Below are 21,482 nucleotides of genomic sequence, written 5' to 3' on the forward strand. Positions count from 1 at the left end.
CCTGGGGCAGGTAAGGGAAGGGGTGGCCCACTCAGTGTATAGTCAGGGTATTGTTTTACTTTCTCCAGTTCTAGCCCTTTGCTTCCACCTCTCCTCTCACAGAGGAAAAGTCTCCCACCTACTCTCTCATAGCCTCCTCCTATACAGCAGGTCCAGAGAAAGCTGAGCAGGCCGTTTTCTGGCTGGCAGCATTGGTCACGATACACTGGAGCAGCAGTTTTCAGTCTTGTCTGTTGCCCAACACTCTAGATCAGTCACAAACCTGACACGCTCCCATGGACGTAGGCAGATTTTGCCTGCTCCTTCCTCTGCTTGGGGCCCTGAGCGGTTTTGTGTTGATAGTTCTGAGCAGCTTGCCAAGCATACATCAGGAATATTGGACTCTGAGCAACTTTCATGCACAGAACACCAGCTGCACCATCTCTCCTCTACCTCCTTCCCTCTTACTCAGGAAAATGCAGCGATGTGAAAATAGCATTAGGGAAGATGACATCTCAGACTTGCTCTAATTCCTATATGCATAACTACTCAAAAATGTGCCATAACAATAATTTAACCCACCTCATAGTTGATAGAGAAATGAAGACCCTCTAATGTGCTTAGCAATTTAATTAACACTCCAACCACTACATTTAAGGTCTCTTGTCCTGGAAATCTTGGTATGAATTACAATATGGATGATTTTTTATTTATTGTTAGTTTCACCTCTCTAAAAAAGGAACAACAGTTACTTGTGCTCCTAAAACACATAGCAATAAATCTCTTGAAGAGGAGATTAAAATGTTTAAACTTCATCTGAATAAGGAAGATGAAGCAAATGTAACAACGCTCCATGCTAGTAAAGTTACTGCAAGTACTATATATTTAAGCTTGAGTTTCCCGGTAGCAAAAGTAAAATGAAAAAGAAGATTGATGATGAGAAACATGCTAGTCTTCAGTCTTCCAAGAAAAAGGAATTTTTTCCAAGTCCTGAATTGTAAAAGGAATTCCTCACATAGCTGCTGAATGTAAGGGCATTGCAATGAAGAACCGTTTTACAAAAATCACAGGTACATTATGTTAATGACCCTTGCTTGGACTGTTCCCCTTTTCCCCCTCACAGTAATTCTAATTTTCTTTGCAAAAAACACAGTTATCTTGCCCAATAGATACCAAGGCTCTGAAACTTGAAATGACTCTTAAAATTTTATAAGATATTGCCAGAAATGCAATATGAGTGAACATATGTTCACTCAACAATTATTAGAGGTTCATCCCCAGGCTGCCTGCAGATATGGGCTATAGATTAGTTTTGAGACAGATTGAATTCCTATCAATCAGTGCTAATATGTTTATTTCATTCCTAAAGTTGCAGAATCTCTAATGGTTCGATTTTTGTGAAATTTCATTTTTTAGGAGTTCTTTGGAATTTATCCTCATGTGATGCTGTAAAGATGACAATCATCCGAGATGCCCTCTCAACCTTAACAAACACTGTGATAGTTCCACATTCTGGGTGGAATAACTCTTCTTTTGATGATGATCATAAAATTAAATTTCAGACTTCACTAGTTCTGCGTAACACGACAGGTTGCCTGAGGTAAAGTCTTTATTTCTTCCTTCCAGTTAATTCTGTGATTAAATTATGTGTGCCATAGGTAAATCGATTGTAGGAGGGCTTTGCTAATATCTAAATTCCAGTTTTGTTTCACAGTTGAGGACACTGGCTTTTCTTATTCTGTAAGAAAAACATTATGAGCACAGACTTGTGGCCTTAAAGAAATCATCTCACAAATGACTCTTCTGTGAATTATCCAGAAAGGCCCTTTCAGTCTGAGGTTGCTGCCAAAATTCCAGTGTTTTCCACTTGTACAGCATTTTTGTAGTTATCACATTCTGATTGCTACTGTGTTTGCAGCCTTGTTTTTGTTTCAAGGCAAAATATGATAAAGTCTTTTGCTTTAAATTGAGGTAAAGAGTTGTGTAACTTTTAAACAATCATTGATTTTGAATTTTATAAATGAAAGAAGTAAGCCCAAATACTAATTTTTTTAGTCTTTACCTTTTGCATTTAAAATCAATAAACCTCCACGTATGATTACACAAATGGTGCAACTCTGCTTCCTATACAACCAGAGAAACAAGTTGTACCCCATTTGTGTACAATGAATCAAAATACATAAATAAACTTTAAAAAAAATAAATAAGCCTCTTTTAAGTCTATGTAATCAGACTCATCATTTGCCATTAATACCCATCAGATCACATGCAGTCCTTTTCTCAGCCTAACAGTAAGTGTACCAGGAACTTGAAATGGAAGACTTGGGCAGAGGGGCAGGTGACAGGGAGGGTGGCCTCTAGCCTCAGACAGCTTGGCTTCCAGTCCCACTCTGAGCCTCAGTTTTCCATCTTTAGAATAGAGGTGTCAGTGCCACCTCAGACTCCTGAAGGAGGAGTCAGTGAGCAGGTGGAAAGCACTCATGTGGTGTCAGAGTGAACCCTCAGCAAATACTGTCCAGTATTCAAATCAAGATGTCAGGGCATCCCTGCCACAGACAGCTTGAGGAGGGCCTGTGCTGCTGGTCCATAGCCTTCAGCATTATGACAGGTGGCAGTCAGCCCCCTTGGGGGCTGGGGGAGGCTTGGGGAAAGTAGCCCAGGTGGGTCACATGACTTAGTAGTCACCATAGGAAGCATCACCTAATCCTCTCTAGCATCTGGATCCAGGGAGGTATGATCCTCCTCAGCCAGTCCGGGAGAGGGCACACCCTTGGACTCCTATGTGGCTCAGGGCTGTAAATACTTGGCAAATGCCATCTGTCTGAAAAGAAAAGACAAACTAGGCCCCTGCCCTGATGGAACCACAGTCTACTGAGGAAGATAGACAATAAGAGAATAAGAAAGCACCAGTAGGCATCATAAAAAATAAAGAGGTGGACTGGGGTTGTGGCTCAGTGGTAGACCACTTGGGGCACTGGGTTCGATCCTCAGCACCATATAAATAAATAAAATAAAGGTATTGTGTCCATCTACAACTGAAAAAATATTTTAAATAAATAAATAAAAATAAAGAGGTGATTAAAAGGTTATGGGTGGGTTACTTTGGTGGTCATGAAGTGAAATTTAAGACTACATCTGAAATACCGTGGGTGTTACTCATTTGAGTGTTAATGTAAAGGGATTAATGTAAAAGCTCTGGGACAGGAATGAGCTTACAGTGGTCACTTGGTGAGAAAAGGACAGTGTCGTTCTGGATCTTGTAAAATTTTGTAAATTAGAGGTAGGAGTTTGTATTTTTTCCTGAGTACCATGAAAAGCCATAAGCGGGTGTTCACACAGAAAGTGATATAGCTGGTTTCTGGCTATGATGTGGAAGACTGAGCATGAGCAGAGGTGAAAAGAGGAATGTGAGACTGTTGCAGTGGTCCAGCAGGTGACAGGAGTGGCCTGGACCAGGGGCTGAAGAGAGGTAGGCAGAATGGGGTTATTTTGTTGAAGAACAACTGATAAGACTTGATAATGGATTAAATATAAGGGATGAGGAAAAGGGAAGGAAGAAGGATAACATCTAGACCTTTGGCTGGATCCATGGAAACATGGAAGTGCTGTTCAAATGAGGGAAGGAGGAAAGAAAGGTTGGAGGAGTGAGCAATTGAGAGTTAGCCCACATTCATTTTGAAAAGTTGAATTAGCTATCCATATGGTAATATCAAAAAACAGTTGGGTACATGGGTCTGGAGTTCTGGAGAGGTCAGGGCCGAAGGTAGACACTTGGTGGTCATGGGTCATAGGTTGTGTTAAAATCACAGAGCAGAAGAAAGCAAGGAGGGTGTAAAGATAACAAGAAAACGGACCAAAGTAGCCTGGGGAGGAACCATGGGTGGAAGAGGTCTAGGAGGAAAGGCGGCAAGACACAGACAAACCAGAGGGTTCCCAGAAGCCCCTGGAGGAAGGGAAGAGTCAGCTGGTAAGTGCTACAAAGAGGCGATGCAAGGTAAGAACAGAGGAAGGATCACAGGTGACCATGTCATTCTGGCCCCAGGAAAACAAGGGTGAAAAGAAAAGGCATTCTCAATACCCCATTTCTTGTCCAAGTTTTATAAATTCTCAACTTGTATAAGTTCAAAGTTAGCCTAGAACCTTTATTAATGGGACATAGAATAGATCCTTGTAATCTGCTATCAGTTTGTGTGTGTGTGCATAGTGCTGGAGATTGAGCTGGCCTCACACATGCGAGGCAAGTGCTCTACTGCTGAGCTGCATCCCCAGCCCTCTTTATTTTATTTTGAGACAAGGTCTCACTAAGTTGCCGAGGTGAGCCATGAACTGAGTCTCCCAAGTAGCTGGGGTACAGGCACCTGGCTTGGTATCAATTTTTGAAGGCAAATCAGTATAAAAAAAAAAAAAAAAAAAATTTCAATGTGGATGAGATCCAAAATAATTTTCAGCATTTTTATAATTAAAAAGATGAGAAAAGTCTTAACATAAGTAAATGTCCATTTTTAACTTGACATTTTTTGTACAAGAAATTATGTGTTTGTTGATTTAATAGACATTTAATGACTACTTACTGCTTGCAAAACAATACAGTAGGCAAAGAAATTGCAAGAGCATTAGGACTGACCACAGCGGGCAAGGAAGCAGGTCTTTAACTGCCACCATAATGTGGGTTAATTAACCCTTCTTTGGGTTAGGCACTTTTCTAATCACTTTATATGTAGTAATTCATTTTTTCCTCACAGTGACTCTGTGAGACAGTTACTTTTATTTTCCCCATTTTACCTATGAGGAAGACCTGCCTTGAGAGCAATACAAAGTTGAAATGTCCCCTAATTGTTCGGATAATGGGGAAACAGTCATTGTTAAGCTTTGGGGATGTTAAAATACAAGCTCCAAAATGTCTCCTCATACCAAGTCTGAATGAATGGCTGCCATGTATTGTCATTCTCTCAGATTATTAAGGTAAGGCTTCGTGCCTAATGAGTAAGTCATTCATCTCAGCAGCTCCCACATGTCTCCACCCACTTAGGAACCTCAGCTCTGCAGGGGAGGAAGCACGGAAGCAAATGCGATCCTGTGAGGGGCTGGTGGACTCCCTGTTGTACGTGATCCACACGTGTGTGAACACATCCGATTATGACAGCAAGGTCAGTGTCTGTTAGCCATGTGAGGGCATGGTGGCAGGTAACAACAGCTGCCTAATGCCACTATCCACATGCCATGGATTCTTTCTAAAATTCTGAATTTAGTCTTCCCAGCATAAGCCGGTTACCAGTCTTCCTCCTGAGGTTAGTCTTTGTATCAAAGGTTGAGTCTGTCTAAAAATTATAAGTTGACAGGGAAAAGGACTCAGCAATTTAAGAAAATAGCCCTAGAATGATGAACAGAGTGACTCATTGTAGTAAGAGACATAGCACAGGTTCTGACCTACTCTCCGGTTCTCCTAGGTGCATTCTCCAAGTGAGCATCCCTGCTACTTTTTCTTCCAATTCTGCTTGCTCTGCTTGTAGAAGCAGATCCACCCGTACCTGACCATCTACTGAGTAAAAGTTCCTAGTCAGGGTACAACAATCCCCCATCTCCTGCACCCCCACTACAGTCACAGCCCCCACCCCAGAAGCCATTTCTGGTGCACCAATCCATATTCTCCCCCTGCACTGTCCTGCTGGTTCATCTTCCCAGCTCCTTCCCCTTCCCTTCTGTCTCTCCATCCCTGCCCAAGTTTAGGGCATTCCGCTTGTCCTTTATCAGCTGTGACAATCAACCAGGATCTGCCCCAGGACCTGAGGGAGGGTGGGAAGAAGCAGGAAGACAGAATTAAATGCTGAGATGGTTCAGGTACATGGTGTCAGATGTCCTGGAATAGGGCAGGACATTGGTAGGTCTTGGTGAGAAAAGATCAGTATGAAAAAGAAAAAAAAAATATGATGAGAGGTAGGTTCAGGAGAAGGTGGGGGCAGGAGTTCAGGGTGACAGCCAGTATTTATTTGAGCCTGTTGGACCAAAAGACCTGCAGATGAAATTGAGAGGGTAAGCAAGTTGCAAAGGGGAGCTTGCTAGATAGAGAAATGTGGAACTTGACTTTAGACACTCTGAGTTAAAGTGACAGTTGGCCACCCAGCAGACTTTAAGGAACAAAAGACCATGCACAGAAGGCAGAGTTCCAACATAAGAAAGCACTGAACATTCCCCATAGGGAGAGGGGAGGTGGAAGGTTGAGGCGGAGGAAGATGGGACAGGCAGGCAGGGACAGTCCCCAGGCAGGGAGTAGGTGACACCTGTTGTCTTGCTGAGGCTTTGCAGTGGTGATAGGTGAGGTTCTGGCATCTTGACTGTGGTCTGGCACTGCGGCAGCCAACACAGAAGCACAGGCCAGAGCCTGACACATGTAAGTCAGCATAAAATCTGACCCTCAGTTGTACCCTCAGTACAACTCTGAACTGAGAGCCACCCTCAGGGGCTCTACACCTGGCCATCTGGAAATCCCTGTAGAGCCCTAAATCACAATTCTTTCTCTGGATTGTTTCAGGTTTCCATAAATAAAAAAGTTCTTTCATATTTTCCATTTATTTCCTATCAGTAGCATTCAGTACAGAAGCATTTTGTGTGCTGTTTTTAATTATCCGCCCCACTGGATTTCAGACAGTGGAGAACTGCGTGTGCACCCTGAGGAACCTGTCCTATCGGCTGGAGCTGGAAGTCCCTCAGGCCCGGCTGCTTGGACTGAATGAGTTGGATGACTTACTAGGAAAAGAGTCTCCCAGCAAAGACTCTGAGCCAAGCTGCTGGGGGAAAAAGAAGAAAAAGAAAAAAAGAACTCCACAAGAGGATCAAGTTAGCATTTTATTTTATATGAAATTCTAAAGTGTTTGTTTGTTTGGGGGGGCGTTGTTGTTTTGTTTTGTTTTGTTCTTATTCTTTTTCTTTAGAGTGAGAAATTCCATATTTGATAAGAGAAAAAAATGCTACATAACTAGACTCAGTCCAGCAAAGATGCATGTTTTCAAGTTTGGGGGTCATGTCCATTTTGCTTCCACTTAATGTGTGCTGCTTTCTTTCAGTGGGATGGAGTTGGTCCTATCCCAGGACTGTCAAAGTCCCCCAAAGGAGTTGAGATGCTGTGGCATCCATCAGTGGTAAAACCATATCTGACTCTTCTAGCAGAAAGTTCCAACCCAGCCACCTTGGAAGGCTCTGCTGGATCGCTTCAGAACCTCTCTGCTGGCAACTGGAAGGTGGGATGTCTTCCAGTTTTCCATACTTCTTTCTGTCCTCATGGTCAGATCAGCCATGGTGGTTAAAGGGATCTGCTTGTTAAGAGTTTATCTATGAAAGGGGGAGAGGAAAGAAGGGAGACAAGCAGTTGCTCTGAGGATCCAAAGATGAACGTGACTGTCTCTCTCCATGAAGGTTAGCAAGAAAAACCGAGCCTGTCAATACAAGGTAGAGTCCGCAGAATCTGTGCTATGGGATCTTGCAAGAGAGCATCCAGTGCAGCCTAGGAGGAAGGGAGAGTGAAGAGAAGAAACAAGCAAAGAGGTGGGGTGTCTTCCTGAGCGGCAGTGCTACCCACAGTGGATCTTTAAGGATGAGTAAAATTAAAACCGTAGAGTCTGAGGTTGGGGGATATAGAGGAAGTGATGCAGATAAAGGAGACAATGAGAGAAAGGCCTGAAAGGAGAAGAGGACAGCACTGGTGAGACTGCAGGCTGATCCCTGAGGAAGAGGGGACAGAGCAGGGACTGGATCAGGTGGCAGCCCAGTACCACATTCAGGTCTGAAGGTCCAGCTTCAGGACCTGACCTACAGACAAAAAGGGCCCTAAAAGCATTTAAGCTGATGTAAACACTTGGATCACACAAGTCAGAAGATCGCCTCAAGAAAGAGAAAAGTAGAGGTTGGGATTCCCTTTGGGAGCCAGTGTGGTGTCCCAGTGAGAGATGATGGGCTGAGACCAGACAGTGCTGTGGGGAAAAGAGAGAGGACCTCTGTGTGTTCCTCTCCCAGATGTTTACAGAACCTCCAGATAGAGTTTCCATGTCTCCTTATGCATGCATGACTTTATGAAAATTGAAGGTGGTTTCTTATTGTTAATCACCATAAACAAGTTCACAAAACTTTCTAAATGTCATCTAAAACTTCCTGATTAGTAGAATTGTTATAATGCATATTTTTTTCACTACTTCATCACCACCACCACCACCAAACTTTTTGAGCCACTGTATTATCCATGATAGTAAAAAGCATTGACAGGCTTAGATATGGTTTGTTTCATGCAGGTGGCTGCTGAACAGAATATACACAAATATTCATGGTCTAGTGCTAATTCAGCCAATGGATATTTTATTGTTGTTCCTAATTAGAGTGCTAATAACAATGTTAAGTGCTGATTCTGAATCCTAGCCTCTCTTATGAGCTGCTACCTAGGATCTCTTGTTCTCAGTTTCCTCATCTGTAAATAGAGTTACTATTAATACCTACTTAATGAGGTGGTTATGAGGATTAAGTGAGATAATAAATGGGGAGGACAGAGGACTATTTCTGACCATAAATATTTGTAATTATCCTTGCGGAGACTAGTATTCACTTCCAGCTTCTGTGACCAAAGGATCATTTGATGCTGATAAAAATGACAGCAATTAAAATGCATGCAACTTGAGTTTTTTAGAATTTTATTCCTGGGAATTTTATTCAGTGAACAAAAGTTAGGTGACAAGCTCATTTTAAATTCAAACATCATATTTAAGTGATTTCATAGTATCAAAGGTAGTCAAAATATTGGACCCTCATTAAGAAAATAAGACAATTATGGTCACAGACATCATCAAGTCGGAAGGTATTCGGGGTGCAGGGATGACTTGTACCTTGAAGGCAAGCCCTCAGTGCTGTTCTGGGCTAGGCTGGCTAGGTGGTCTCCAAGTGAGACCAAGGGAGTTGGCTCTTGAGGTTTCAGAGAGAAGTTGATAAAATTGCCTGAGTGCTTTGGCCTATGGCAATCATGTGCTGTGTTTTCCCCCCTGTAGATTTCATTTGATTGGAAACTAAGAGTATCATTTCATATGAAGAATATTAATGAGGTCTTTGAAAGACATCTTTTCCTTTTATTTGTATTATTAAAATAATCTATTCTGTTGGTATTTAAGAGTCAGGGTGTCAATCACATATTTTAATATTCAAAATAATACAGAGATCTGGTAGATCTTTGTCCTCATTTCTTGGCCACAGCAGGAAACTATTAGATGTTTCATGAGCAACATCTTTCAATTATCCTGATTTTAAAGGATGATTTGCATTGGTAAAAGTGTCAATTAAAGCTCAAAGCTCAAAGCTCAAAACAATATTAAAGATTAATTTTCTAATGTTACTTTTTATTTTTTGCTTGCTTCACTGATGACTTAGCATTCATTTCCAATTCATATGGCTCACAAATTGACTCATTGTACTGAATTGCCTTGTAGTAACAAAAGAATTCCTTGACTGCAGATTTTTTTTGAAAAGCAGCAGCTAACTAATCTTGAATGAGAATGTATTTTGCACACAAATATACATACTCTTTGCCAGTGTGTATGAATTATGATGCTGGTCATTTCTAGAGAATTCCCTTTCTTCTGAGACAAGGGTCTTTTTTCTAAGCAATCTCTTTGACAGGTTACTGAAATCTAAATATTGTCTCAGGGAATACAGAAAAATAAATGACTTGATGGAGACAGGCTCTCCTTTAACATGCGTTGACAGATTACTGTCCCGGCCATCCTATTTATAGCCTCTGGACCTGGCACAAGGCCAACTGCAAAGAAAACATGCAGTCCTTCCTTAATCATGTTTATGTATCTGAGATAGAAAGTAATCACTGCTTTCTCTGTTCTGCACAAAAATATCTGACAGATGGTGGTTTGAGATTTTCAGGCTTTGGAATTTCTTTTTAAATCAGTCACCACAGCCTATCTTTCTCCCAAACTGTTTTTCTCTTTACTGGCACCAAAGATTCAATCTTTAATCAAAAAGAAAACATTTAATCTATTAGTTCATCTTTTGAATACATCTTTTTCAATGACAGTGACATGAGAGTTGGCCTCCATTTTTATATTACTCATTGCCTTATTTTGCTCATTAGTTTGCAGCATACATCCGAGCAGCTGTCCGAAAAGAAAAAGGGCTCCCCATCCTTGTAGAACTTCTGAGGATGGATAATGATAGAGTTGTCTCATCTGTGGCGACTGCCTTGAGGAATATGGCACTAGACGTTCGCAACAAAGAGCTCATAGGTATGTTCTGGTGATGAGGTAAGCTGCAAAGGAGAGCAACTATGATGTTTGTAAAACTCTTCTTTCAATTTATAAATTTATAAGTGCTATTTAAAATTTTTTACAACTAAGCCCTAGTCCCCAGTCTCTTGGCATATTTGATTACCCTACTTTGTGACCATTCTTTTTCAGCAAGAGCCAGGCACATTAATGAAACATTGATCATAGAAGGTAAATTTCCAGAAAAGCCAGCAATTTCACTTGTACAATTTAACACTGATAGATTTGGTGTCTCTTATTACCTCAGAGATGTCTATTTCCTGAGCTGTGACCAAAAAAAAAAATTATAATTCTACTTTTCCAATTTTTGCACTGATATCAGCTAATTCACCAACACTGTCACGTCCTTAAATTTAAAAGGAAATTATATGAACATTTTGTAGCTTTTCTCTCCCAGGATAGAACCACTGTCCTAAGGCCATTTCCACTCCACGGCAGGATAAGAACTAGAATGAAGTAAGCAAGGCCCCTAGGGCACAAAATTTTAGGAAGCCTTCACCCTTGGACTCATACAAGGGTAGGGTTGGCAAATGCATAAAGTCAACAAGCAGTGCCTCCATAAGGTCCGTACCTTAGGTCACTTGCTTGTCTCCAGGGCATTGACACTTCTCAAACAAAGTGCAGGTTAAAGAAAAGATCAGGGACCCTCCGAAGACCTGAACTCAATCCTAGACCTCTGCTGCTCACTGGCCATGTAACCCACAGTGTTCCATAACCCCATCCAAGCTCAACTGCTACATCTACATTGGAAATGAAAGGAGGTCTTCCTCAGCCTATCTCTGAAAGACGCTGGACAATGCCTGCTATTTAACCAAGGGCTCGTGGTGAAGAAGAAAGGAGAGAGGGTGTAAGGGCAGTCCCGTACAAACAGCCAAGTCCACACCAGCCCCACAGCTGGCAACAGGGAGAGGGAGAGGAAATGGAACAAGATTCTGTGTGGATTCATGTAAACCTATATTTAATTTACATTGAAATGCATGTGCCATGACAGAGAGAAGGGAAGAGAGAACAAAAACAATATTCACCTTAAAGAATAAATTGGAGCATTCTCTCTCTCTACTACTCACTTTCATGCTCTCTCCTCCATTTCACTCTCTCTCTTGCACGCTCTCTCTCTTTTCCTCTCATGTTCTCTCTTACCCTGCAGGGAGACACTCTGTTTGCTTAATAAACTTTCTTGCATGGAAAAAAAAGAATAAATTAGACACAACTTTCCTATGTTCACATATGAATTTGCCACCAGTGAAACTCCACATCAGGTACAACCTCAAGAATGGGGTCCTAATTAGAATAAGTTATACTCTATGTGTATATAATATGTCAAAATACACTCTACTGTCAGCTATATCTAAAAGGAACAAATAAAAATACAAAATGAAGAGTTACTGTGAGAATTAAATGTGGTGACTTAGAAGGGAAGCCCTTCACACAGTGCCTGACAGGACTGCCCTTATCAACCTGCCCTTAACATACCCTTAACATACTGTTGCTTCCACCCAGCTCAGCCCCCACAGAGAGGAAAGGGGGCCTGTCCATACTCTATTCCTAGACCAGCATGTACCTGAGTCCAGATATGCTGTACCTCTCAGTTCCACATTTGCTTGAGAGAAATCCTGAAGAACAATTTTTAAGTTGTTTTTGTACCTCTATATTCTTTAAATTTCTTATAAGAAACATGTATAATTTAGGAGTTCCTAATACTGAAACATAAATGGTTTGGCACATACCTGGATGCCTATCTTATGACCTGAGAGAAGGCCCAGGCATTACAAGACGCATAGAACCAGTACTGTCAAGCACGTGGACCTCTGGGAAGAAGAAATTTAGAGTCCTGGCCTTTGCACAGTATACCCTGTTTTCTGTAAATAACCCGTTTTTAACTTTCACTAACATTTCATCTGTTGTGAGAGCATTTTACTTACCCTCTTGAAGGACCCCATGAATTCCTTTTTCTTATTTCCTTCTAAAGAGTCCTTCCTTCCTTCCTATGAGATCTAGAGTCCCCTCCAGATTCAGTATTTTATTCTTTTTTACCCAGCACTTCTGTCCCTAAGACTATCACCTTCTTTCAGCCCTTCACTCTCTCCTCATGTCCATCACAAGCACTGCCAATGGACTTTACACACACACACACACACAGAATATATTTTTCTATTATTTTTTAAAGTTTTGTTACTCCACAAAAGTTGCTGCACACTAAACTGAGTTGGACCCACCTCTCTGAAGCTAAAGCTTTTGAGGGGAACTTTCAAGGTCAAAATGAGCTCTAAACCTCAAGAATGCAATTTAAAGGTACACCTTAACAAAATGACAAATTAATGTCATGCACCTCTTGGTCATTTGTGAGCATTCACAATCACCAGTACTGAATTATCACCTATATGCTCAGATTCCACATTTATCTTCTGGCCTTCCGGTGCCATCATGTTTTTCCACTCTTCATAACAATGCTGCTGTGAATAAGCCAGAGCTTCCCTTTGACATGCTGGAAATAACGCAGCGTATAGCTAGGGCTGTCTTCTTTACCATTGTTTATAAATAGGTCTTTGATGAAAATCCCATTTAGCATCCACTCAATTATTAGCATGGGGGAAAAGGCCTAAGAAAAATATTTACTTGAGCTTTAGTTAATTTCTTTTGTTTGTAGTGCATTTATTCCAGTTTGTCAGTTGGTAATTGAAATTGAAAAAGCTAGAGATAATCTCTTTTGGAGAGGAATAAGAGAAATTCAATGTTTATAAAGAATTGCTTCTGTAGCTGTGAAACTCCCATAGCCTTATCTTATCAAGTGCCTTATTATTATTGCATTATTCCTAGGAGATAATATATCTATAATTTTAAGAATAAAATTTATGTCTTCTTTTAAAGAAACTAGGATGTTGTTGGCAGCTGATATACACCATCAGCTTGATCAAACTATGTAACTATGCCTAGTTCATAAGTTAAGAACCTGGAAGGCTTAATGAACAGTTTTGTTTGGCAGCCCTACTTGATCCAGGTTCAAAGATAAGTTTTTAAAAGCCTTAAGAGGAAATTGAGGTGTTTTTGATGCATTACAATTCAATCCACAATAAAATTTACTATCATAATTCCTTCATTACTCACTGTTACCTAAAATAGTTGAATTAAAGCAACTTGGTTATTCTACCCAATTTTATGCATCAATTTATATTTTCTTTCAGTAGTTGACAGTAATGTTTTATAAACCAATAATTTCTTCAAGTAATATTGCAGTAAATGTTAACTTTTCCCTTACAATTGCATTTGTGCTTTTCTTCTTTCCGGTGGGTGTTGATTTTTTTTTTTTTTTTTTTTCCTTTCCTCTAAATGAAAGGTTTTCTTTTTAAGAGCTAGCACGCTCTCCAGATCTTTCAACAACAACAACAACAAAACCTTGTACCTTTTGAATGCTGAACTTAATCTTTTGCATTTGGCAGGTAAATATGCCATGCGAGACCTGGTCAACCGGCTTCCAGGTGGCAACGGCCCCAGCATACTGTCCGATGAGACCATGGCGGCCATCTGCTGTGCTCTGCACGAGGTCACCAGCAAAAACATGGAGAATGCCAAAGCCCTGGCTGACTCAGGGGGCATAGAAAAGCTGGTGAACATAACCAAAGGCAGAGGAGACAGGCAAGTCTGCAGGGGAAGGGGCCTGCACAGGACTTTCATTCCTGGCTTTGTGTTGTGATAGGAGCTTTTGTTAAAGATATGTTCCTATTGGAAGGATTTATTTCTGCATTTCTTACATGCTGAGAAGCTAAGCAGTCTCCAGAGGTTAAAACCTATTATATTAGGAGAGGTATATTCTATCACATGGCCCTTTTTCTAATTTTTACTTCATTGCAACACCCCTAATCCTGCATTAGTTTTCTGTCTCTGTCATAGTCTGCTTGAGCTACTATAACAAAATATCATAGAATGATAGAATGAGGGGCCTATAAATAGCAGATGTGTATTTCTCCCAGTTCTAGAGGCCAGGAAGTCCAAGATCAGGGAAGTCTACTAGAGGAAGACCAGGAGCTCGCTCTGGATTTTCACATTTGAGACATCTATTAGACATCCAAGTGGGGTGTGTGGTCAGCAGTAGATTATACCAAGGTCACCAGCAAGAACATGAAGAGCTGAGAACAGAGTTAAGACTTTGGTTGGAAATATAAATTTGCAAATCAGCAGTGTCTAAATGACTTATTTAAAGAAGTGAAATAGGATGCAATCACTATTACATAGAGAATAGAGAAAAGAAGAGGTTTGAGGGCTGATATCCCTCATGCTTAGAGGTAAGGAGGTGAGGATTCAGCAAACAAGCCCAGGAAAGAGTAGACAGAGTATTCAGAAGAAAACCAGAAGCATGTGTTGTCTTAGAGACCAAGTGAAGAAGGTATTACACAGGTGAGCAAGGGTCAAGTGCTCCTGCTTGGTCAGGCAAGATAATGCCTGAGACCTGACCCCTGGGTATAACAATGTGGAAGACTTTGGTTTAAGAGAAGATGGGATGAAGGGAACTGAAGATGTGAATGTAGAACTCCTTCAAGGAGTCATACTGCAAAGGAAAAAAGAGAAACTTCCTTGCTCTCCTCATGATGCAAGTTTCTACTCACAGAATGATATGAAAATATCCAGCCTATCTGCATCAAGGTATAGACCAGGCATGGTTCTGCCTTGTCAAGTGTGAAAACAGTTGTCCTCATAGGCAAGTAAGGGGACTGTCTCTCAGGCCACCATCCCAGCTGCCTATCACTTAAAGACATGGAGACAAACAGCAGCAGTGACAAGACCCAGCTAAGAATGGGATGGTTATGAACTGACATTTCCAAAATCTGTCTCCCAGAGGTCATCCTGGGTGCCTGAAATTTCATGTCTATTTATTTCTTTGAGGTATTGCCTTGTTCTGTTATTTGGGAAACAAAGTTAAAAAAGGTTTTGAGCAGTTTGGTTTACCTAGTTCTACTCTTGACTAGTCAGGAACAATGAGAGAAAGGAGTGGAGGTAGGTGTGGGTGAGTGCAGATGTTCACCACTAGCAAGAACAGAGCCCCTGAAACCCTCAAATTTACCTGTATTCAGCCCTCACCTAAGCCCTCAGAACTTCAACAACCCTGTTCTACTGTCAAGAGCAAAGGAAATGACTTACAGCCTGTGAACCTCTCTTTTTCCTCCACTTCCTTCATCTTTAATTGGGAAAGATTTTAAATCTAGTGTACACATTTGAAGTCAAATTTTCAGGATAAAAATGAATTCCCAAGCCAAAGGTATTGGATTCTCCTCAGGTCCAACTCCACAAGTGCTACCCATGAGCATACCCCTCCTGTGGTGATCCAAGCTTTAGTTGAGGCAAGAAGGTGCGTTTTTCTCTTCACTTCCTGTGAGGTCACTGAGTGAGAGCAGGGGCTCCCAAGGTGAATTCAGTGACTCAGAGTAGGCAGTGCTTAGAAAGAGCACCAGCATTCAGCAAATGTCTTTGAGGGTAATCAGTAAACATGGGATTGAACCCAGGGGTGCGGTAACCCTGCAGTAAGCAGTCACTGGCCATATTTTCCAAATTGAACATTAGAACTCATACATTTGTCTACAAAAAGGCATAAGTGATATGAAGGCAATGGAGGTATATAGATGAAGTCCTAATAATGAAGAGGGGAAATTAATTGGGGAAGGTCACAAATACAGGACGTATGGTCATGGTCACATTGATCCCAAAGCCCTACGAAGGCCAGTGAGGTCAGCAACCCTTGATAATAGCGATATGGAAAGGCTGGACCTGGTGATGCATGCCTGTAATCCCAGCAGCTCAGGAGACTGAGGCAGGAAGATTATAAATTCAAAACCAGCCTCAAAAAAAAAAAAAAAAAAAAAAAAAAAAACCAGCCTCAGCAACTTAATGAGACCCTAAGCAACTTAGCAAGACCATGTCTCTAAATAAAAATATAAAAAGGACTTGAGGTGTGACTCAGTGTTTAAGTGCCCCTGGGTTCAATTCCTGGTACCAAAAAAACAAAGCTGGGGAGTGAGGATGGGACAGACACCTCAAGAGGCCCTCACTTAGGCTCAATCTGGCCTCAGCTTCTCACCACAGAGCTGACTGCCTGAGAACCACACTTTGGCTCTTGCAAGCTCTATCCAACCCCAAGCTTAATGGAATCCTGGGCACAGTTGATCACATGGTAGTGCTTCCCAGCTGCAGCTTTCATCCCTGTGGTCTCCGTGACCTCTTAGCCACTGGTTTAAAGCCTCAGTCTCTCCAAGTGCAGCCTGAGGCCATGCTGCCCACATTCATTAACATCCACACTCCCCCTCTAGGTCCTCTCTGAAAGTGGTGAAGGCAGCAGCCCAGGTCTTGAATACATTATGGCAATATCGGGACCTCCGGAGCATTTATAAAAAGGTAAGCTACAAGAATAGCTCTGGGATAATTAACATTCAACAAAGCACACATTCATAATCATTTATTGTAATGAAATGTCATTATTCGTTTTGAGAGGTTTCTCTTTCTCCTTTCATTCCACAGGATGGGTGGAATCAGAACCATTTTATTACACCTGTGTCGACATTAGAGCGAGACCGATTCAAATCACATCCTTCTTTGTCCACTACCAACCAACAGATGTCACCCATCATTCAGTCAGGTCAGTGGGTAAACTGTACTCCATCTCGAGAGCATTTGTGCAGCAGAACAATGTTTCCCCACCAGAGAAGAATGAACATGAGCTGACTAAGCCTGTCACCTCCAAAGCTGCACATCAAGCTGAAAGCCTTCTTTGGGAATTACATGCTGTTATAAACAGTAAACCCACTTTCTTCCTTCCATTTGAAAACTTTATACAAGTTAACATCAGCTGCAGTATATAAAAGAATCCCAGGGTCTCTCCCCACACCAAGATTTCACTTCACAAGGTTTGAGAAGGGGCCCTGGAATCTGCATTGGGCCAGCTATTCAGGTGACTGGAAGCTGCACACTTTGAGACACATTGGATGACACCTGAAAATGGCTGCCCCAACTGCCTGCTGGCCTCCAAGTGACTCTTTAGTTTCGTTAGTGAAAACTCTTAGAAACAGGATCCGTGAACAAGATCTTTTTTGATTTGCAGTCTGGAGAAGCCCTGCTTTGCAGTGAAACTTCCTGGTCCCCTGGTTGCATTATTGACCCCAGCACCACTGCCTTGGGAGCTGGCCTCACAGAATGGCTTTGTAGGAATTCCCTTTGGCTTTTAGGTTGGGGATCTTGGCAACCAGGCCACCTACCTATCTGTAGTGTTTAACTTGGTGGAAAGAATGTTTTGAGATTCAGACTAAATTTTTTTTACATGCAAGAAAAGGTTATTACTACCAAGCCAAGTCTCTCCTACAAATTTAATTCTTAACTAAATGAAATGGAAAGTCATAAGTATCTTACTTTTATTTGGCTTTAAATCACCCATTCTGACATATAAATATTATCTGCTGTAGTCGACTGTGCTGCTACTGACAGTCTTATTGCTCATGTAGACAAATGTGGCCAAAAAGACTAATATACATGCCTGGTGGTGCTTGCACATAATTGGATGTCCCCAGTTGTACTGGGAATCTTTTAGCATTATCTGTGCCTACTATGTATGGTGGATATTTATAACTTAGTTTTAAAATTATGAGTTTTCTTCAAAGAGTCCTATGCCTGATTTTTAACATCCTTGCTGAGCCTGAGGCTGTGTTTTATGAAAATATTCAGAATCCCTTAGGGACTTAGGAACAGGGATGCCAGGGGAACCAAGAGACTTTGACCACTTAATAAAAGGCATGTATACAGGCAAAGAATCATTTTAGACAAATCGGGACACAGTTACTAAGCAGTGAACTTGTTTTTTGGACCTCTTAATCATCTGTGCTAGAAGAGTTGACTAGCCACTGTCCCAGCTCCTAGGTAACCCTTTGAACTTTTTCAGAGGCAGGGTATATTTTGTCTTTTTTTTATCCAGTTTTTCTAAGGACTGACCATCCATCTCTTAGCATTACTGTGGGAGCTGCTTATGGACGCTTCCAATGCCTCACTCACATAATTGTGAGAGGCAAGCAGGTCTTTTTCTGTCCTGACACCCTCTAAAAAGTGAACAGGATGAGCAGCACATAGACTCTGCCCATGTCAGTGAGGTGATGGCTCAGGAAAGTCAGTTTTCCTCTGAAAGCATTCACACATGCCAGACCTCTGTTGTTGAGGTTTGAGGGCTGTGTCAAGTGAATAGGTAACCACTCTTATTTGTAATTAACTACCATGCAACAAGATTTTTTTTTTAATGAGAAGAAGAAAATGTCCGTATGTGAAATGTTTCTCTTCCACCTCTGCCAAAATGACCAAAAGAAGCACCATTGGGTAGATACATTACTAAGTGTTTGGCCCCAGCTAGGTCTTGTGAGGAGGGCTTAGTACCATGAACTTCATGGCCAGTCTTACTGAGCTTGCATGATTTCCCTGATGGCAGATGACCATAAAGAGATTTACAAATTTTATGGACTGGGCACTCTTAATCAAACCCATTGAGAGATGGAGATATTTTGAAATAATTAGAAATCAAACATGCTATAAAGCCTCTGTTTCCTGAAGAGCAGTACATAAAAGATAATAGGTGGGTGTTTTACAAGCAACTGAACTGTGATCATAAAATAGCACATGGTAACTCTTGCATGGCCTGCAAGTTCTCTGCTCACTCAGTTCCAAAGGGCTGATGGAATCACTGAGGCACACTGCTGGGCAGGTGCCTCTCCAGCTGGACCACTTGCTCGTCAGCTGGGGAGCAGTCAGCATCAACCTTGCTGACTCTGCGGGGGTGGACCTGCAGGCTGTGTTCCTGGTGCTTGGTGTGCTCGGGTCTGGCTGCTCCTCAACTCCCAGCACCTCTGAGAGCTCACTTCTAGCACCAGCTGCGTGGCATTTCTAATTACTGATCTTTGTTTTTCTGGAAAGGATTTCCAGAAGCACTGACAGTCTGATTTCTCTCTCTTCCCGTTTCTCTCTCCCTACTCCTTTACCTCTCCCTTCAGTTGGCAGCACCTCTTCCTCACCAGCACTGTTAGGAATCAGAGACCCTCGCTCTGAATACGATAGGACCCAGCCACCTATGCAGTATTACAATAGCCAAGGGGATGCCACACATAAAGGCCTGTACCCTGGTAAGATGCCAGTTGGGTGTGTGATGCAGTACCTTGAAAAGCCATGTTTCTGGGCACTAGGCCAGTGCCCTGGGAAGTAGCCTATGCTTGTATTGAGAGGGTCCCCCAGCAGCAAACCAGTCTCTTCTTTCCTACTTTCAGATGTTGCCTTTTACACTTGCTTTATGTAAAATAAGCTAATATAGTTGTACAGTGGCCACGAATAAAAAAGGGCTGGATCCAAATATATCATTTGGCTGTCCAGAGGGGCAATCCCTTCACTCCATCCCCTCCCTGCCTGAGCAGTCTCTCTCTCTGTGTCCCTTATGCATCAGAACCCTGGACTTTGTGTGGCTTTGCAGAGGCCACTTCTAGAATGGCTCATCTCTTAAACCAGAGAAGAGAATGGAGATCAATTCCATTTACATTTTCGAGGAAAAGACTGAATTTGAATGAATTTTAGAATGTATAATGTGATTCTCCTTGGAATAGTTATTTTTCAAGAAAAACAAAATATTACATAGTGTTAATATTTTTATCTATTCAGAAAGATACATAAAATTAATTTAAAGGATGCCAGCCTAAAGGCTACCAAGATTTCATATTACCCCATTCTCAACTATCTAGCAAATTATTACTCCAGAGGTTTCAAAGAAGTCAGTATGAGCAATCTCCACCACCCCCCCGCCCCACACAAAACAAACAGCATTCTTTTCTCAAAAAACCTATTTATTAAAAAGAAATAAATAAAAGCTGGTGGCAACTTAACTACTGCTGGGGGAGCAATCTCAGTTTTGCTGTTGTCTTTGAAATTGTGATTTCACAGGACTGTTTACTAATCGACTATTGTTACCATGGCAATTAATAGCTCAGAAAATTGCAGATGCTACATTTCAAATACCAAGCTCTGTGCAAAAGGAAATGCACAAACTGAAGTGCATGGTTGCTTCAGATTTGCAGCAGCCTGCTTTATTTTAAAAATCACCACTTTAGCATGCTCACCCTTCTGTATCTCCTTGCTTGCTTCAATAAACTAATTTTCCTCAAGTATGTTTCATTTTCCTCATTAAAAAATAAAAATAAAAATCTATGCTAGCCTTAACAATAACTGAAGGGTAACCAGTGACATCATTAGGAGTCTACCATGGACTCCTAAGGACAATTATCTAATTACCAAGTTCTTTCATTTTACAACATTGTGCCTCCATGTGGTCTCACTGCAAGAACACGCCCATGCCTGTTCTTCCCAGAACATGGAATTTTTGAATCACAGCTATTTGAAGACATGGGGCTTGTTCCAATACTGTATTACCCTCCTCTCTGATCCATGGCTCTAGTTCAGAGTCCTGGCAGAATGGCGTTCCTCAGCTCAAGGAGCTGTGCTGCTGCCCAAAACCCGCTGGAGAAATCCCTCCACATCTGAGCAGAGCTTGAGAAGGCCTCTTTTTGATGGGCTGGGCATCAACGTTGCTTTTTGCTGAACACACACAGGCCTCTTTTTGCTCTTAACCTGGGTAAGCAGCAGTCAGGCTAGTCCCAGGAACCCAGGCTGCTCCCTTTGTCTGTGCTGGCACTAGGGAAGGCAGGCCCTGTGGGGGACAGCACCAGCCAGCCCTACTGCGGGGACACCACACAGCCTAATGGACCAGAGTAATGAGCACTAGTTTTAATTTCATAAAATATTTTCTTACAGGCTCCAGCAAACCTTCACCAATTTACATCAGTTCCTATTCCTCACCAGCAAGAGAACAAAATAGACGGCTACAGGTGAATTTGCAATATCATTTGTACAGAAGGCCGATTAGCAGTAACACAGTAAGGGGCCCACCTGGGTTGATTTCTCAGCGCCGGGCCAGCACAGCAGGGACCGAGGAGCTTTCCTGGGGATTTCACTTCTTTAAACAGCACTTGTGGGGTAGCCTCATGTTCTTCATGTTCTTGAGTAGCCATATGGGTGCTGCTGAGACCACCATGCCACTGGAGAAACAGCTGGGAAGTCTTTAGTTCATATTCTTTGCCCAACCATTGTCCCTTTCCTACTCTTTGTTTTTGTTGTTGTTAAATTCTAAAATCTCTCCCATCC

At 41.8% G+C, this 21,482-nt stretch overlaps 1 protein-coding gene across 11 annotated transcripts in view; it reads left to right on the forward strand.

The window, feature by feature from the left end:
- The window catches only part of PKP4 (plakophilin 4), a gene marked incomplete at its 3' end in the record, with an annotated part of 244,564 nt that overhangs the window by 220,379 nt on the left and 2,703 nt on the right, over positions 1 to 21,482 (forward strand). For 6 of the 11 annotated variants that reach the window (XM_079131753.1, XM_079131756.1, XM_079131758.1 and 3 more), the window contains 10 exons: positions 1,396 to 1,579; positions 5,009 to 5,126; positions 6,622 to 6,813; positions 7,041 to 7,214; positions 10,094 to 10,244; positions 13,721 to 13,916; positions 16,580 to 16,664; positions 16,788 to 16,905; positions 19,292 to 19,420; positions 21,093 to 21,166. In XM_079131753.1, coding sequence (XP_078987879.1) covers positions 1,396 to 1,579; positions 5,009 to 5,126; positions 6,622 to 6,813; positions 7,041 to 7,214; positions 10,094 to 10,244; positions 13,721 to 13,916; positions 16,580 to 16,664; positions 16,788 to 16,905; positions 19,292 to 19,420; positions 21,093 to 21,166 — 1,421 coding nt within the window. Of the gene's footprint in view, positions 1 to 1,395; positions 1,580 to 5,008; positions 5,127 to 6,621; positions 6,814 to 7,040; positions 7,215 to 10,093; positions 10,259 to 13,720; positions 13,917 to 16,579; positions 16,665 to 16,787; positions 16,906 to 19,291; positions 19,421 to 21,092; positions 21,167 to 21,482 lie in introns of those variants that run through there. The other 5 variants (XM_079131757.1, XM_079131759.1, XM_079131760.1 and 2 more) reach the window with 4 other exon arrangements.

The sequence above is a fragment of the Sciurus vulgaris genome (assembly GCF_902686455.1).
Source record: "Sciurus vulgaris genome assembly, chromosome: 3".
Taxonomy (NCBI): domain Eukaryota; kingdom Metazoa; phylum Chordata; class Mammalia; order Rodentia; family Sciuridae; genus Sciurus; species Sciurus vulgaris.